Source organism: Nansenia antarctica (genome assembly GCF_963989245.1).
Source record: "Nansenia antarctica genome assembly, chromosome: 6".
Lineage (NCBI taxonomy): Eukaryota > Metazoa > Chordata > Actinopteri > Argentiniformes > Microstomatidae > Nansenia > Nansenia antarctica.
In genome coordinates, this window is record NC_137676.1 from 39,947,215 (window position 1) to 39,964,321 (window position 17,107).

At 44.8% G+C, this 17,107-nt stretch overlaps 1 protein-coding gene across 1 annotated transcript in view; it reads right to left on the reverse strand.

The window, feature by feature from the left end:
- The window catches only part of magi3a (membrane associated guanylate kinase, WW and PDZ domain containing 3a), a gene marked incomplete at its 5' end in the record, with an annotated part of 142,019 nt that overhangs the window by 17,059 nt on the left and 107,853 nt on the right, over window positions 1-17,107 (reverse strand). Inside the window, 3 exon segments of the mRNA XM_080533758.1 lie at window positions 12,734-12,770; window positions 12,772-12,841; window positions 15,296-15,353. Coding sequence (XP_080389884.1) covers window positions 12,734-12,770; window positions 12,772-12,841; window positions 15,296-15,353 — 165 coding nt within the window.

The following is a 17,107-nucleotide window of genomic DNA, read 5'->3' on the forward strand; positions in this document are numbered from 1 at the left end:
AAAAAAAACAATTATGAGAGAGAGAGAGAGAGAGAGAGACAGAGATACAGAGAGAAAGAGAGACAGAGAACAAACAAAAAATGAGAGAGAGAACAAAAAAATAAAAAATTAGAGAGGGAGACAGAGAGATACAGAGAGAGAGAACAAAAAATAAATAAATGGGAGAGAGAGAGAGAGAAAGAGAGTGACAGATACACACAGAGAGAGAGAGAGAGAGAGAGTATATCATCAGTGTTCTAATGATCAATTATCTGTTATGACTCATTTAATTACTCTTAACCTCAAAGCCCCATTCAAGTGTTTCACTTTCACATATTAAATTGATACAGTATTCATTTCTCTAACATTATTAGCGTGAGCCCGGGCTGTCGGCGCAGTTCAGTGCTTGACACTGCATTCATCTTGGAAACAAATCACAGCAGCATTAATCCATTATGAGACAAAGGAACATATAGTATATGCCACGCTATGATTATTTCAGTTTTATCCTGCAGGGAGAACTTCAAAGGACACCTTCGAAATGACAGTTTTGTTACTCTGTGTATGTGTGTGCGTGTGTGTGTGTGTGTCAGTTGAGACAGACGCAGGCATGTGCTCCCAGACAGTCTGCCATCTGTCCACTGTATCGTCACACACACATCGTCACGGTGACAGGATGACTGACAGGATGTCACTCGCCGGCCGCTAATTAAACGACCTCTCATTTAATAAGTCGGGTTCCAGTGAAGCGAGGCAACAAACGACCACTAACTAAACACATGTTCCCTTCCAGAGCCGCCTGCTCACACTAACACACTCGCTGCTGCATAACAGAGGGGTTCTCCAACCTAAGTCTGCCTGTGGGCAGACAGGAAAACACATGCACACATGCGCACACGCACACGCACACGCACACGCACACGCACACGCACACTCACACTCACACTCACACACAAATCCATTCGGGAGTGATTTTGACATTTTCAGGGTAAACTTTCAGTTTGAATTTGCTATGCGATGCCTGCAGGGTGGGTAGATGAGGTAACTGACTGTGCAGGAGACCGGCGCAGGTAAGCAGTTTGTTGTGTGTATGTATGTGTGTCTGTGTGAGTGTGTGTGTGTGTGTGTGTATGTATGTGTGTCTGTGTGAGTATGTGTGTGTGTCTGTGTGAGTGTGTGTGAGTGTGTGAGTGTGTGTGTGTGTGTGCGCGCGTGTTTATTTGTGTATATGCTGCAGGGAGACTGTCTGACTGGCTATTGTGGCTAACACAGACATGGAGGCAGAGAGCTGACATGTCTGAAGCTGGAGGTCTGGCATGAGAATGAGAGAAAGAGAGAGATGATAGACACACACGCATGCACACATACGCATGCACAGGCACAGGCACAGGCACAGGCGCAGGCACAGGCGCAGGCACAGGCGCACACACACACACACACACACACACACACACACACGCACACGCACGCAGTATGACACTCGTCGACAATCGTCAACTCATGTCTGTCCAGAGGTGCAAATTGTGACAGCACTCATCTTATATGTGTGAAAGTGCAAAGGGATGACACTACAGTAATACAGTAATATTTCTAAACAATTTATTGAGTAGAATAAATAAACTAATATCTCATGGGACAATGAAATGTGGCCTAAGGAAATGTCTTATTAGTTTGAATTATGATTTCAGGTTATCAAAGACATCTAGTATCAGAGAGCAAAAGCTACAGTCAAGAAGAATCACCTACACTGATTGAGGAATCCTCAACGTTCCACTCCAGAGGTAACTTGGTTAGAGATGGTTGAGGTTTGGATGCTTGTGTACAGTAGAACTGTCTTAAACAATGATGTTAGGCACTAACATGGGTTAGGATTAGGGTCAGGAGACTACTAGAGTACATGTCATTGGTGTATGTAGTTGCTAGTAGTATAGTATCTTACAGCAATAATGAATTGAATGCCTTTAAATGACTAAACAATTAAATTATGATTATATCATATATTATATTTTTCACAATGGCTGTATTTTGTTTGTTGTTATATCTGACTTTGCTGTTTTTATCTCACTTTGCTTTGTTGATTTTATAATGTTTTGAACTGCCTTCCGTAAACCATGTGGTTTTAACTGTCTTGTAAGGTGTTCTTGAGAGCCTTGAAAGGCGCCTATAAATAAAATGTATTATTATTATTATTATTATTATTATTATTATATAATGGTTAAAGCACTTTGAGCTGCAACGTTTGCAGGAAAAGTGCTATACAAATAAAAGTTATTATTATCATTATTATTAATTCAACCAATTGTGTTTAAGCGTGGTTGTCATGGTAATATTGCATGATGCAATTAGCGGTTGCTACAGACAGTAGCAGCAGCATACCACCTTAGCACCAGAGAAGCCAGGAGGGAACTTGAGGTGCGCGTTGACAACAAATGTCTGGAGGTCCAGCAAGCCCCGAAGTACCTTGGAGTGCGTCTGGATCGGACATTATCCTTCAAGCAACACCTGGAAGAAGTCAAGGCCAAGGTGACATCCAGGGCCGCGCTGATCCGCCGCCTCGCTGGTACAACCTGGGGAGCCTCCGCTAAGACACTAAGAATATCCACCCAAGCCCTGGTCTTCTCTGCAGCGGAATACTGCGCCCCAGTCTGGAGCAGAAGCCCTCATGCGAGAAAGGTCGACGTGGCTATCAATACCTCCCTCAGAATAATAACTGGATGCTTGAAGCCTACCCCTGTGTCCCTCTTGCCAGTCCTCCCGGGAATAGCACCGGCCGGCCTCCGACGGGAGGCTGCCACCCTTGCCCTGGCCAGGAAGGCACAAAAGTATGACTGGCACATCCTGCACAACACCACCATAACACCAGCACCTGGTGGAATTGTTTGGAGCTCTATGAGCTCTCAGAAATATAACTCTTATAAGTACTTAAAACAAAGGAAAAAATGCCACCAAAGCTGAATAAACAAAATGCGATGGAGGAGGAAATGGAGGAAATCAGAAAATCACTGAACTTTATGTCAGAGGAGTTAAGCAAAGTTGCCAAACAACAAACCAAACTTATGGAACTAATGGATGAGGTGAAACAACTGAAAACGCTTATCAAGGAAAAGGATAAAAAGGTTGATGATCTGGAGAAAAGAATCGACGACATGGAACAATATTCCCGAATGGAAGATTTGGTGATAACCGGACTGGAGACCAAGCATCAAACATATGCCAGGGCGGCGTCAGGCACAGCAACAAACAAAGGTGAGGACGCACCTGCACATGAACTACAAACACTGGAACAACAAATCATACAATTCTTTGAAAAGAAAAACATGCCTATTGAAAGCAATACAATTGCAGCTTGTCATACACTTCCCCGAAAGGACAGCAGATCAACGCCTGCAATAATAGTTCGTTTTGCTAATCGAAAAAGCAAGATTGAACTACTAAAACAGGGTAGGAAGCTGTCTGGGACGGGAGTGTATTTAAATGAACATCTTACCAAAAAGAATGCTGAAATTGCCTGGCAAGCACGCATTCTAAGGAAGCAAAACAAGTTGCAAGGCACTTGGACAAGAAACTGTAAAGTGATGATTAGGCCCAATGGATCTCCTGAAACCTCCAAAGGGTTTATGGTGAGAGAACTAAAAGACTTAGACCAGTACAAATAATGACTGTGAAATACCTGAACAGACAACAATTCAAATTTGAGTGGAAATACTTGGACAGACAATGACTGCTATAATGGGAACGGACGAGGATTATTCCTTTCCACTCAATGACATTAATGATGATGAGTTTGGAGAAATGGGATCACTGGACTGTGTGGATTATAATCCAGCTGCACCCAAAAACTATGAAGAGTTGAACTTGAAAACCTTTGACTTTACAGAGCACAAAATGTATGACATTGAGAACAACATCGACCCAGAGAACCACTTCTACAACAATAATAACTGCAACTGTGAATACTACACAGGAACAATTCAAAAGTAATATAAAAATGGATGGTAACTTATCAATAATACACTTCAACAGTAGAAGTCTTTATAGAAACTTTACAAAAACTAAGGACTATTTGAGACAGTTCACCAAGTTCAGCATCATTGCTGTATCGGAGACATGGCTCAGTAAAGAGAAAGAAGCCGATGTGGAACTTGAGGACTATGAACTATTTACCACCAACAGAACAAACAAGAAGGGAGGAGGAGTTGCCTTGTATGTAAATAATGACTTTGACTGTAAAATAGTAAAAAATATGTCAATAACAATAGAAAACATTATGGATTGTGTCACTGTAGAAATACATATGGAGAAATCTAAGAGCATAATAATAAACTGTGTATATAGAACTCCAGGATCCTGTCTTGACACATTCAAAGATATGATGGTTGATATGTATGATAAACTAAATGACAGAAAGATGGTCTTTGTATGTGGGGACTTAAATATAGATTTGTTGAACCCAAATGAACACAAACAAATTAGAGACTTCATGGACACAATGTACAGTATAAGTCTATTTCCTACAATCTTAAAACCAACCAGAATAACAAGTAACAGTGCTACTTTAATAGACAACATTTTTACCAATGAAATTGGGAGTAAAATTGTAAGTGGAATGCTATTAAATGACATAAGTGACCACCTTCCTGTTTTTGCAACCATACAGAACTGTACCAAGATTAAAACTCATAGAAATTCCGAAACTCAGAAATTGATTCGTAACAGAACATCAGAAGCTATAGAGGCTCTGAAGGGAGACTTAAGGAAGCAAAGCTGGCATAGGGTCATTTCAAACAATAATCCAAACAAAGCTTATGATGAATTTCTCTCCACATTTTTCACCTTGTATGACATACACTGTCCACTACAAAAACAGAGAAAACACAAATATGAAGACAAGCCCTGGATCACAAGAGGACTAGAAAATGCATGCAAAAAGAAAAATATACTATATAAACAGTTCTTAAAGGACAGATCAAAGGTAGCAGAAAATAAATACAAAACCTACAGAAATAAATTAACTAGTATAATGAGATACAATAAAAAGGAATATTATAATAAACTATTGGAACAACACAGAAGTAATACACAAGGTACATGGAAAGTGCTAAACAGCATAATTAAAAAGGGTACAAAAAAATCGGACTATCCAAATTACTTTAATAAAGATAAACTAAACATAACTAAACCAAAAGAGATTGTCGATGAGTTTAATGATTACTTTGTCAATGTTGGCTATAACTTAGCAAATGAAATTGTGGACCCGATAACGAAGGACGGTGTAGACGAAGATATTATTGATATAAACACCAACACCATATTTCTGAAGAAAATTGAAGAGAAGGAACTGATTGATGTGGTAACCAAATTTAAGAATAAAAAATCTACAGATTGTAATGACATAGATATGAGACTAGTAAAAAATATTATAGAATATATTGCAAAGCCACTGACTCATATCTGTAACCAATCATTTCAAACCGGCATATTTCCCAACCAAATGAAAATAGCAAAGGTCATTCCTATCTACAAAAATGGAAACAAGCACAGTTTCTCCAATTATAGACCAATTTCTCTCCTTCCTCAGTTCTCAAAAATATTAGAAAAACTGTTTGTAGTAAGACTGGACGATTTTATAGAAAAACAAAACCTACTGAGTGACCATCAATTTGGATTTAGAGCAAATCGATCCACTACAATGGCAGTGATGGAATTGATTGAAAAAATATCCACAAAAATTGAAAGTAAAGATTATACTGTAGGGATATTCATAGATCTAAAGAAAGCATTTGATACTATTGATCATAGATTATTAATAAGAAAACTTGATAGATATGGAATTAGAGGGTTAGCAAATTTATGGATTAGAAACTATCTTGATAATAGACACCAGTATGTACAAATAAACAATGATAAATCTGAACTGCTAAGGGTCACATGTGGGGTCCCACAAGGTTCAGTGCTGGGTCCAAAGCTGTTTATTCTATACATCAATGATATTTGCAATGTGTCCAAGTTGTTAAATTTTGTTTTGTTTGCAGATGATACTAATTTATTTTGTTCTGGCAAAGATTTGGAGCAGCTTCTGGATACAGTGGAAACGGAACTAAAAACTATAAAACGATGGTTTGACACAAACAAGTTGTCATTGAACTTAGAAAAAACTAAACTTATGATATTTGGAAACCGAAAAATAAATAATCAAGTACAAATCAAGATAGATAATGTTGAAATTGAAAGAGTTTATGAAAACAAATTTTTGGGAGTTGTTATAGACCACAAACTATGTTGGAAAACACACATAAACTACTTAAAGACTAAAATATCAAAGTCTATTGCAATACTGCATAAAACAAAATACATACTTAATCCAAATTCATTACACATATTGTACCGTTCTCTAATAGTTCCATACATAACCTACTGTGTGGAAGTGTGGGGAAACACATACAAAACAATCACAAATCCAATTTATTTACTACAGAAAAGAGCTATACGAATTATAAACAGAGCTGCCTATCAAGAACCAACTAACAAATTATTCATAAACACCTATGATCTCAAATTTAAAGAATTGGTGGACTTCAAAATGGCACAAGTCATGTATAAAGTAAAAAATAAGATGCTTCCAGACTGTATCCAGAGACTATTTCAAGTTAGACAGAGTAATTATGAACTCAGAGGAATATGTATGTTTATGAAAACAAAGATTAGAACAAATGCAAAACAAAGATGTATAACAGTTAAAGGAGTTAATTTATGGAATACTTTTGAAAAGGAAATGAAAATGTGTAGTACATTAAAAGGATTTAAAAAAATATTTAAAAATAAGATGATTAACAAGTATAAAACAGAGGTTTAAATATAGTTTTTGTTTGGTATTTTTATTTAATTTTTTTGAACTTTTTGTTGACATGCGTAAGTGACATTTTGTTTATAAAAGTTTCAATGTTTTGATTATGCATTCATGGGGGGACATGCATACATGTAACAAGGGTAGGCGCAATAAGCCACGGCTTCAGCCTACACCTTTTTGGTCCTGATGTTATAAATTGTGACTATGTACATTTTCTTATATCTGTATTGTGAATTGTATAGGGGACCAAAATAAACATTCTCAATCAATCAATCAATCACCTCCAAGCAGACTCAAGACCCGCCACCCTTACAACAAGGCAGCACAAGACATGCTCAACTCCACCTCTGAGGACATCTCCAGAGATGCATGGTTGGCAGCAGCTTGGAAGCAGGAGTGGGAGTCAGCCGGGCCCTCCCGAATCCACCGCTACATCTGGGACCCAGGAGATGGCGCCATTGGAGGAGACGACCTACCACGCCGGCAATGGACCACACTGAACCGTCTACGAACTGGTGTCGGTCGCTTTAAAACATCAATGAAGGCGTGGGGCCTGGCGGACAGTGCGGCATGCGAATGCGGTGACCCAGAGCAGACCGCCGACCATATAATCACCATCTGCCCCTTATATAGACCACCCTCAGAAGCCAGCCTCTTCGACTTAGAACCAGAGATGCGGGCATGGCTACGCGACACCGAGTTGGACCTCTGATGTTACACGAAAGAAGAAGAAGCGGTTGCTACATTTAAAATGACATCAAGCAGGGAGTTTGACAACTTTTTGGATCATATGTACATTCAATTGGCTGCTTTTTGTATCATCAAATTGAACGTTTACGTTGTGAGCGTGTCATACCTTGTTGCTATAACGTTTTCCTGTAGTAGCAGCCACACACACGCTTAACTTAGACTCAAACAACCTCTTTTCACCAATAACAGTCTATGGAGGAGTGGACTAATGACAGCCAGGACGACTGCTGCTTTGGAGACGAGGTGGTCCTGCTACAGCAGAAGGAGAGAAGCATGGTGAAAATATGCAGACTGTTCATGAGGGAAGTGCCCCTCAAGTTCCAGCGCTTCGTAAAATTTATAAGGAAGGATGGAGAGAGATAGGTATAGGTAGTGGTGGTCTAGTGGATAGTGAGTTGGACTTGTGATCGGTAGGTTGTGAGTTCAAATCCCGCCTGAAACCACACCACTACTAGTGTGCCCTTGAGTAAGGCACTTAGCCCTTGGTTACTCCAGGGGGAATGTCCCTGTAATTCGTAATTGTAAATCGCTTTGGATTAAAAGCGTCTGTTAAATGGCAAAATTAAAATTAAAATTAGAGAGAGGAAGAGAGGAGGTGGGATATGAGAGGCCGGACGAGGAGCTCCCAAAGAGAGATATAGAGAAGAAAGAGATCGAGGAGAGGAAGAGAAGAGACAAAATGAGGAAGGAGGAGGAGGAGGAGGAGAGGAGGGAGTGTGAGGAGAGACGGGGGATGGAGAGATTGGAGTTGATGACGGAGGAGAGGAGTGTGAGCAATCGAGAGAGAGAGCTGAAGGATGAGAAGCAGAGGATCGCAAAACTGATGATGATCCAGAAGCAGAGAAAGGAGATGTATGAACTGGAGAGATTAGGTGGGATGAGTGTGGAGGGATAGAGAGACTGGAGCAGGGAGGAGAAAGAAGTCTTGAAGAAGGAGCTGTGGAGGGAGGTAGAGGAACGAGTGAAAGCAAAAAGACGAGAGAAGGGGACAGACAATATGCAAAATAAGCAACATACTCTGCAGGAAAGTATGTGTGATGAAAAGAGGGAAGACAAGAAGGAAGGAGTGTACCTTGAAATGTTAACAGCACAAAAGACTCAGAGAGAAGCGATGGAAAGAAAAAAAGAGGGAGCTACAGAAAAGAAAGCAAGAACATATACAGAGAAAGTCCGAATTGGAGAGATTGAAATATCTAGAAAAGGTGGGAGAGGAGGAGGAGCGAGAGAGGGGAGAGGAGGAGGAGCGAGAGAGAGGAGAGGAGAAGGAGCGAGAGAGGGGAGAGGAGGTGAGGGCCAGCTTGGAGGAGAAGAAACGCCAACAGGTGGTTGAAGAGATAGACAGACATTGAATGTATGGAAGACACAATGAAAAAAAGAGAGGATGGAAATGAAAAGGAGAGTAAGAGAGCGAGAGGGTTCGAGGAGGAGAGACAGGGTGATGAGAGAAGAAGAGAGAGAACGTTTGACGAGGATGTCACGCAGCAGGAGGAGAACCAGAGAAAGACAGAGGAGGATGAAAATAAAAAATGGGATGAGAGGAAAGAAAGAGTGAGATGAGAGAGAGAAAAGAGGAGGAGGAGGAATACTTGGAGTGTGATAAGGAGTGGCCACAGACGGACTATGGTGAAAGTGGAGAAAGAAGAAGTGTCGAAAGAAACCAAAATGTCAAGAGTAACAATGCTGAGAAAAGAAAAGACAAGAATAATCCGGAAGAATGGCCAGAGAGTGAGGATAGCGTGAGTGTGGAAGTAGAGCACACGGATCACGAAAAAGAGGGGGATGAGGAAACAAAAGGAAACCATTGGGAGACAGATACGTGGGTTCAAATTGAAGAAAGCAAAACAAAAAGAAGAGAGAGAAACAGGGGAAAGAGGAAAAGAAAGTTGGTCTCCAGACGGGCCAGCAGAGCAGGGATTGGTTCAACCAGCTGGCACATAGGCAAGGTAGGAGAGGGCTATGGTTGGTTGGTAGCAGTTTGATCTCATTCATGAATTGGTAGACAAGATGATTGACTAGAATGACTATGAACACTTCCCCTCTCTCTCTCTCTCTCTCTCTCTCTCTCTCTCTCTCTCTCTCTCTCTCTCTCTCTCTCTCTCTCTCTCTCTCTCTCTCTCTCTCTCTCTCTCTCTCTCTCTCTCTCTCTCTCTCTCTCTCTCTCTCTCTCTCTCTCTCTCTCTCTCTCTCTCTCTCTCTCTCTCTCTCTCTCTCTCTCTCTCTCTCTCTCTCTCTCTCTCTCATATGTTAATCTTGCTGGCTAGAAACAGTCTTAGCTAAGGTCCTGAAGCCCATCCTGGGTCAACAGTTGGAGAACTCCAGGTAAGAGTGGACTTCAGACATGCAAGGAAACCAGCTAGAAATGGACAAACAGAATTCCATGAATCCAACTAATTGTCTACTCTTTGTCTTTTTTTCCAGATACATTTTTCTGGCAGTGATGTCTTTATGCATACTACAAAAAAATAAAAAATTATAATCTTCGCATTAAATGTTTTTGTGTGTGTGTATGTTAGGATAAATGCCATATTAAGTAAAGTAAGTTGCAGAGAGCACACACACACACACACACACACACACACACACACACACACACACACACACACACACACACACGAAGGAGTAAGCCCCATCCTTACTCCAATCCATAGCCACTGACCCTCCCTACTGTAATTGGGTGAGTTATAGGTTGTCTTTCTGCCTCTGGTGGGCTTCACACAGTGACGGATGAGGGGACATCAATCTCATTAGGGAGGGTAAAGATAGATGTCCCCCCCCGCCGCCCCAAACCCACCCCCTCTACCACTATCTACATGATGTGTCATGGGATTTTGATTTGCATAATTGCATCGCAATTGGCTGATGAATGTGACCGCTCTGAGATTATGCTGAGTGTGATTAACACATGCCATTCCCTGGTTTGAGCGTGTGTGTCAGCGACCTGCTTAAAATGTCTTGTATGTGTATGCATGTGTGTGTGTGTGTGTGTGTGTGCCTGTGCATGTGCGCAAACATGCAGATGTTCCAGGACGCGACATATTTCATGATAGTATGTGTGTGTGCGTGTGTGTGTGTGTGTGCGTGTGTATGTGCGCTAACATGCATATGTTCCAGGACGCAACATATTTCATGACAGTATGTGTGCGTGTGTGTGTGTGTGCCTGTGCGCAAACATGCAGATGTTCCAGGACGCAACATATTTCATGACAGTATGTGTGTGTGCACGCGCGTGCACGTGCGCAAACACGTGTATGTTCCCCGGACGCAACATATTTCAGGACAGTGTGTGTGCGTGTGCGTGTGCGTGTACGTGTGCACGGTGACAGCGACAGGATTAAGCCGCTCTATGGGAGCGTCTCAAAGGCCACTCACTGTCACAACAAGCCTCCGCATCTCTGTTCAGCTTCCACAATGAGAAGTGCCTGTCACTGCTCTTCCCCATTCTCCTCATGAACAGAGCAGCTACTGGGGGGGGGGGGGAGAAAAAGAGAGGGGGAGAGGAGAGAGAGCGAGAGAGAGGGTGGGGGGGGGGGGGTGCTACATGGCCATGAACTTTCGTAAGCCACGGGGGCCACAAAGGCATAGTCTATTTCTCGGGGCGCCGTGATTATATGAAAATGTCAGGGAAGGATTGTCAGCGCGTAATTGCGGCGCCCCCGGTTCTCTCTGGGAGGTCAGGCCGGGGAGCACTGTCAAAACAGCGTTTAGAACCCGCCGCACGCCCCTCTCTCTCTCCGCTCGCTAACGCTCCGCCGCCGTTAGCCATTAATTCTCATTAACAAGCCCGGAGCGTCGGAGAGAGAGAGAGAAAGAGAGAGAGAGAGAGAGAGAGACGCTCCAGAGAGCTGTGAGGAAGGCGTGGGACCGTGCTTGAGAGGAGGTGGGGGGGTGGTGTGTGTGTTGTATGTGGGGGGGGAAGTGGGCGGTGGTGTGTGTGTGTATGTGGGGGGGGGGGGTGGTAGACAGCTCAGAGGAGAATGATGAATATAGCCGAGGAGCAGGATCAGCTGAGAGTCACTTAAAAAAAAAACGCAGCAAGGAATATAAAAAAATATAAAAAACAGCTAGACTAGGTGTTGCTTTTGTCGCTGGTGTTCTATGGGTCTGTTCTCCCCCCTTCCCCCCCCACCCCCCCAACAGTGCCCAGAGCGAAGCATCAGCTGAGAGGGACGCACTCCTTCCATGATGAGAAGACCTTCGTCATTCAGAGCTATTCTGGTCCGGTCCGTTCCAGGACAGCGTTAGCAGCATGCTACATCCCTTCTGGCCGTGACAGCCTGCAGGCTACAGAGTCCTCTCTCTGTCTGCCTAGTTCGCACGCACGCACGGCGCATGCACACACACCACACGCACATGCACACGCACACACACGCACACATACACACACACGCACCCCTGATTCACCCCTGGCCCTCTCCAGTGTGTATGTGTGTGTGTGTGTGGGTGTGTGTGTGCATGTGCATGTGTGTGCGTGGTTGAGGGATTACTCAGACCTAAACGCTGACTAACAGTGCAGTAGGGGGAAGAGACCAGCTCAGTGACATCATTGACCAGAAGTGAGTGATGACTAAAGGAATCGTAGAACTGCGATGGAAAGGTAATTTACAACCATGGCTGACAAGTCACCTGAGATGAGTGCACATCAATTCTCTACTAACCTCCAGAACCTTACGTGCGGCGCTGTCTCTGCCTCCCTCCCTCCATCCCTCTCCCTCTCTCTCCCCCTCCTTCTCCCTCTCTCTCTCTCTCTCTCTCCCACACACACACACACACACACAGGAAGGTGCTTTTGTGTAAGAAAACCTTGACGCGGAACGAGTGCCGTCTATAATACCTCACCTCTTGCCGCACGGCGAGGGACGATATTCTACGACTCCGTTTGAATACGGTTGTGACAACAAGTGCCTTGTACAGTACATATCAGTGTTCCCACCCTCAGATCTGTTATCTGTCATCTGGCACACATGGCTGTAGTAGGCGAGTTGGGATAGCTCCTCTAAGCTGATGAGACTTAGGGAAAAAACAACAACAACAACAACTTCCCTTCTGTTAAAGAAGATGCGTCATGTGTTTTGACCGTTGCTACACTTTGTCTAGGAGTGGTACTGTATGAAGATGTGAAAGATCTAAGGGGATAGGTATTGGGGGGGGCAGTGTTACCTGAGGGTGTGGCTGCCCCCTGCAGGCTGGGGGAGGGGAGTGTCCACACTCATCTTCCTCTTGGCCTCCAGCACCGGGTTCTCAAACTGGGTCTTCTGGTTGATGTGGCTGCAGACAGAGGGGGGGGGGGGGGAGAGAGACAACAGCTCAATAGATACACACACACACACACACACACAGAATTTGAATATTCAAAAACATTGATTACAGAAATTGATTGAATCGCTTTTGATTCCGTCTGACTTCCTCCTCACAGCACACAGTTATCTGTTCACATACGCACACACACCGCGACAGCACACGCACACGCACACACACAGACACACACACACACAGAGACACACACACACACACACACAGACACAGACACAGACACACACACACACACACACACACACACAAAGAGACAGACACACACACACACACACACACACACAGTATGTAAATAGGCCTAGTGCCGTGACCGAAACTGGTTCTCCCAAAAGCCTCACACAGCACCCAGTCTACGGATGTCCCTGTACCCTATCCACTCATGACATCCCTGTTCCCTAGTATCCACTCATGCAAAACACCTCCCATTTGAATACGACCGCTGCCCTGAGCATGATGTAACACAAGCGTGCAGCGCCGGTGTCACGATGGTCAAACCAGAGCAGACTGTTCTCAGCTGCAAGACCTCAAACAAATCATCCAGGCCATTCATATTACCCCATCGCGATGGACACACACACACACGACACACACACACATACACACACCAACGCTGCGTCGTTGACACACAGACCCAGAGGGCGACCCCCCCCCCCCCGCTCGGCTGGCCATAAACTCGGCTGACCCGAGACCTGTGAGAACAACCGTACAGACGACACTGTTCGAGGGTTGTGTTAGTACTCCTGCTCGTACTGAAAAACCATGCATCTCTGACCTAGGATCAGCCACTTATTTGCTCATTCGCTAACGTTAGCCCGTAGCCGTTAACCAGGAGCTGCTTTTTTCTCCTTTTTTTTCTTCAACACAGATCCGACACCCAGCTCAGGAAGCGTCGCCAGGTCTTCTGTTTACTGCTTAAACATCGCAGGATAGTGAAAGAGACAGCCCCCCCCCCCCCCCCACCAACACCCCCACCACCCGCCCCAGGTTGCATGTAAAGCCAGGGGAAAGCAGCTCATCTACATAATGTCATTTTCTCTTTAACAGTTGTATGAGCCCGATGTGAAGGCACTGCGGGACTGCTGGTTAACATGCACCGACGCTGCCCGCTGAATCAGGCGCACACTGAGAGGCGCTGACTGTGCGTACGTGCGTGTACGTGTGTGTACGTGTGTGTGTGTGTGTGTGTGTGTGGTGTGTGTGTGTGTGTGTGTGCGCGCACTTTTTTTGGGACGAAAACTACGGTTTGTGTTCTTGTTGTGTATGACTCCTGCTAAGAGTAATCCTCCCTATCCAATCTGGGCAGAGAAACATTCCTTCTTCTCCCCCTCCTCCCTCCCCCCCCCCCTCCTTTGATTGCCATCCCTCTTGTTTTGTACTTTAGTTAGAAAATAATGAAGCCATTGTGTCAACAGTCTCAACACGGTATTCATTGGCAACAAAAACACGGCCAGACAAAATGACAGGCAGAGAAGAACGCTTGGTTCGTCTCAGTGACCCCCTTCGCATAAACAGACGAGCTGATTTTCCAGTGCCTGCTTAGTGGAGCAGGGCCCTCTCTCTCTCTCTCTCTCTCTCTCTCTCTCTCTCTCTCTCTCTCTCTCTCTCTCTCTCTCTCTCCCTCACTTCAGAATAATGGGAATCAAAAGAACATTGTGCTCTCATTTTCTCTCCTCCTCAGAATGGAATTGCTACCCTCCCTTCTCTCCGTTTGCTCTCTCCCATCAGACCTAGTGACCTCTCTGTGCCCCTCTCTCTCTCTGTCTCTGTCTCTGTCTCTGTCTCTCTCTCTCTCTCTCTCTCTCTCTCACAGCGGGGTGAGGCTGCGTCCGTCCCCTGTGCCCCCCAGCCCCATGGGGTGCTATTATGGGGTACCATGAGGTGCTATTATGGGGTACCATGAGGTGCTATTACGGCTTGTAGTGGACACTTCACTGATGGCCATTGTATTCTCCTTTTCAGACCATGTCTGTCTCAACACAAACATAAGTGGTTTATGCTCATCATAAAACAGTCTAATTACCATTTATTGGCCATCAGCAGTCTGGGCTTATGAGTGAGAGTTAACCATTTGTTTATTCATTATTATTATCATTATTATTATTATTAATAAACAATGTAACACGGTTATGACTGCTGTATTACCACACCTTCGAGGAGATGTTATGTTAGTCTAGGTAATTATGATATTATGTCTTATGTCTGTTGCTTTACTGTATCTCAGCAGACGTTGTCTGTTTTTCACCATGGAGGAGTGATGTTTTTATTGATGCTTTCCTGTGCTGTGCTCTGGTATTGGATACATCGTCTGCTATACGTCCCTCAAATCCCATACACAAGTCGATCATCCATCAAGCAATGAATGGGAGGTAAATAATCCCAGTTGTAGGAGAGGCGCGTACAAATACTCACTCCACATAATAGGTGCCATATTGTGGGTCCTCAATCTTCTCCCAGCCGTACGGAAGCTCTGCAGGGACACACAAACACACTCAAAGACGGAGACGGGGGAAAAGAGGCGAGATGCAAATCACTTGTACTGCTCCAGCAACTCTGTACACTGAGCAATGAGGCACACTGCTGTGAGTGGCAGCTCAGGGTGTGTGACTGGGGCTTTATGTGTGTACACACTCCACCCTGCTTTATTTGTCACTGGGTGTTTAGGGCATAACACATTCTGGAGTGGGGGGTGGGGGGGTGGTGGGAGGGAGCGAGGGGAGAGAGAGACGGGGGAGGAAAATGTGGAGTTGTTATGGCCATCCTGAAAAATAATGGTCTGTCTTCCCCCCTTGGAAGTGTGTGAGCGGAATCTCAAGCGCGTGAGTGTGTATGCCCTGTGACGAACACATGCGGCGAGAAAAGAGCGCTTCACGCAAGAGCGGAGTGTGGAATTGCCTTTTTCCGAGATAGTATGCTGATGAGCGCCCTATGCGTGTGTGCCAGACAGACGCCATTAGGAGGACAGGGGCAGGCTGGGATGTGGAGTGTGCTGTGTAGCCTGTTTACTGTCTCGTCAGCATCCCGCTACCTTCACAGGGTAGACAGACAGTCTCCATACAAACCTCTGTGTGTGTCTGGTCTGACGCTGTGTGTTTCAATGGGCTGGAAAGAAATGTGAAATGTGTGTGTGGCTGAGGACATAAGTGCCCACAAGGCTGTCTGAGAGCCTTGGATACAAAGCATATACTGCTGTTATATATGTTGTTGTGTGCGTGTGTGTATGTGAGTGTGTATGTGCGTGTGTGTGTGTGTGTGTGTGTGTGTGTGTGTGTGTGCAATTCACTTGCGTGTGTGAGTGTGTGTGTGTGCATGCACATGTACATGAATGTGCGTGTGCATGTGGGTGTGTGAGTGCGGGTTCGTGCAAAGGTGTGCGTGTCCCTGAGAGAGTGTGTGAGTGAGTGCCGCCCCCCCCACCAGTCTCACCTCCATCCTCACACTTCTCGGGGGGCTTGGCCTTCTTGGCCAGGCGGGGGTCCAGCCAGGTAGTGGTCTTGCTGTTGTGACTGTTATGGAGCAAAAGGAGAAGCACACAATTCGAAGACAGCGAGGAAAAACATCACGAGCACACATTGTATCGATTCAGCAATTACATTCGTGAAACATGAGTGTCCGCTTTGACGCCCCTACCCACCCCCAACCCCCACCCCCCAACCATTCCGCCCCAACTCCAACAGACAAATTGAACTAAAGGCTCCTCGCAAACACAAACCTAAACGGTAATTGTTTTCAGATCGAGTGGCTTATTAGACAGAAGCCTTTGAAAAATCCGAACAAAAGGAGCAAGTCCCTCTGAGGAAGAGGTAGAATGAGAGAGAGAGGGAGCGAGAGAGGTAGAGAGAGAGAGAGGGGGGGGGGTAGAGAGAGAGAGAGAGAAAGAGAGAGAAAAAGAGAGAAAGAGAGAGAGAAAGGAGGCCACGGGGGAAGAGAGCCGGCATTTGCCCGATTGTTTCTCCAGCTCTGAGAATGAGCTATTGATTTTAGCCAAGCAACAGCAACAACAACAACAGCAGCAGCAGTAGCAGCAGTAGGATGGCAGAAAGCAGGAGAGCAGGAGAGCAGCACCTGGCTCAGACTAGTCCTGACTGCTGCCTGCAACACAAACAGCCCAGCCGTGGAAAACAATGGAGGCGGAGGCGAACTGAGACCAGCTTTAAGCACTTGCCAAACACTCCACATCAAACACAGAGGAACCCCCCCCCTCCACTAGATACACCTGGATTC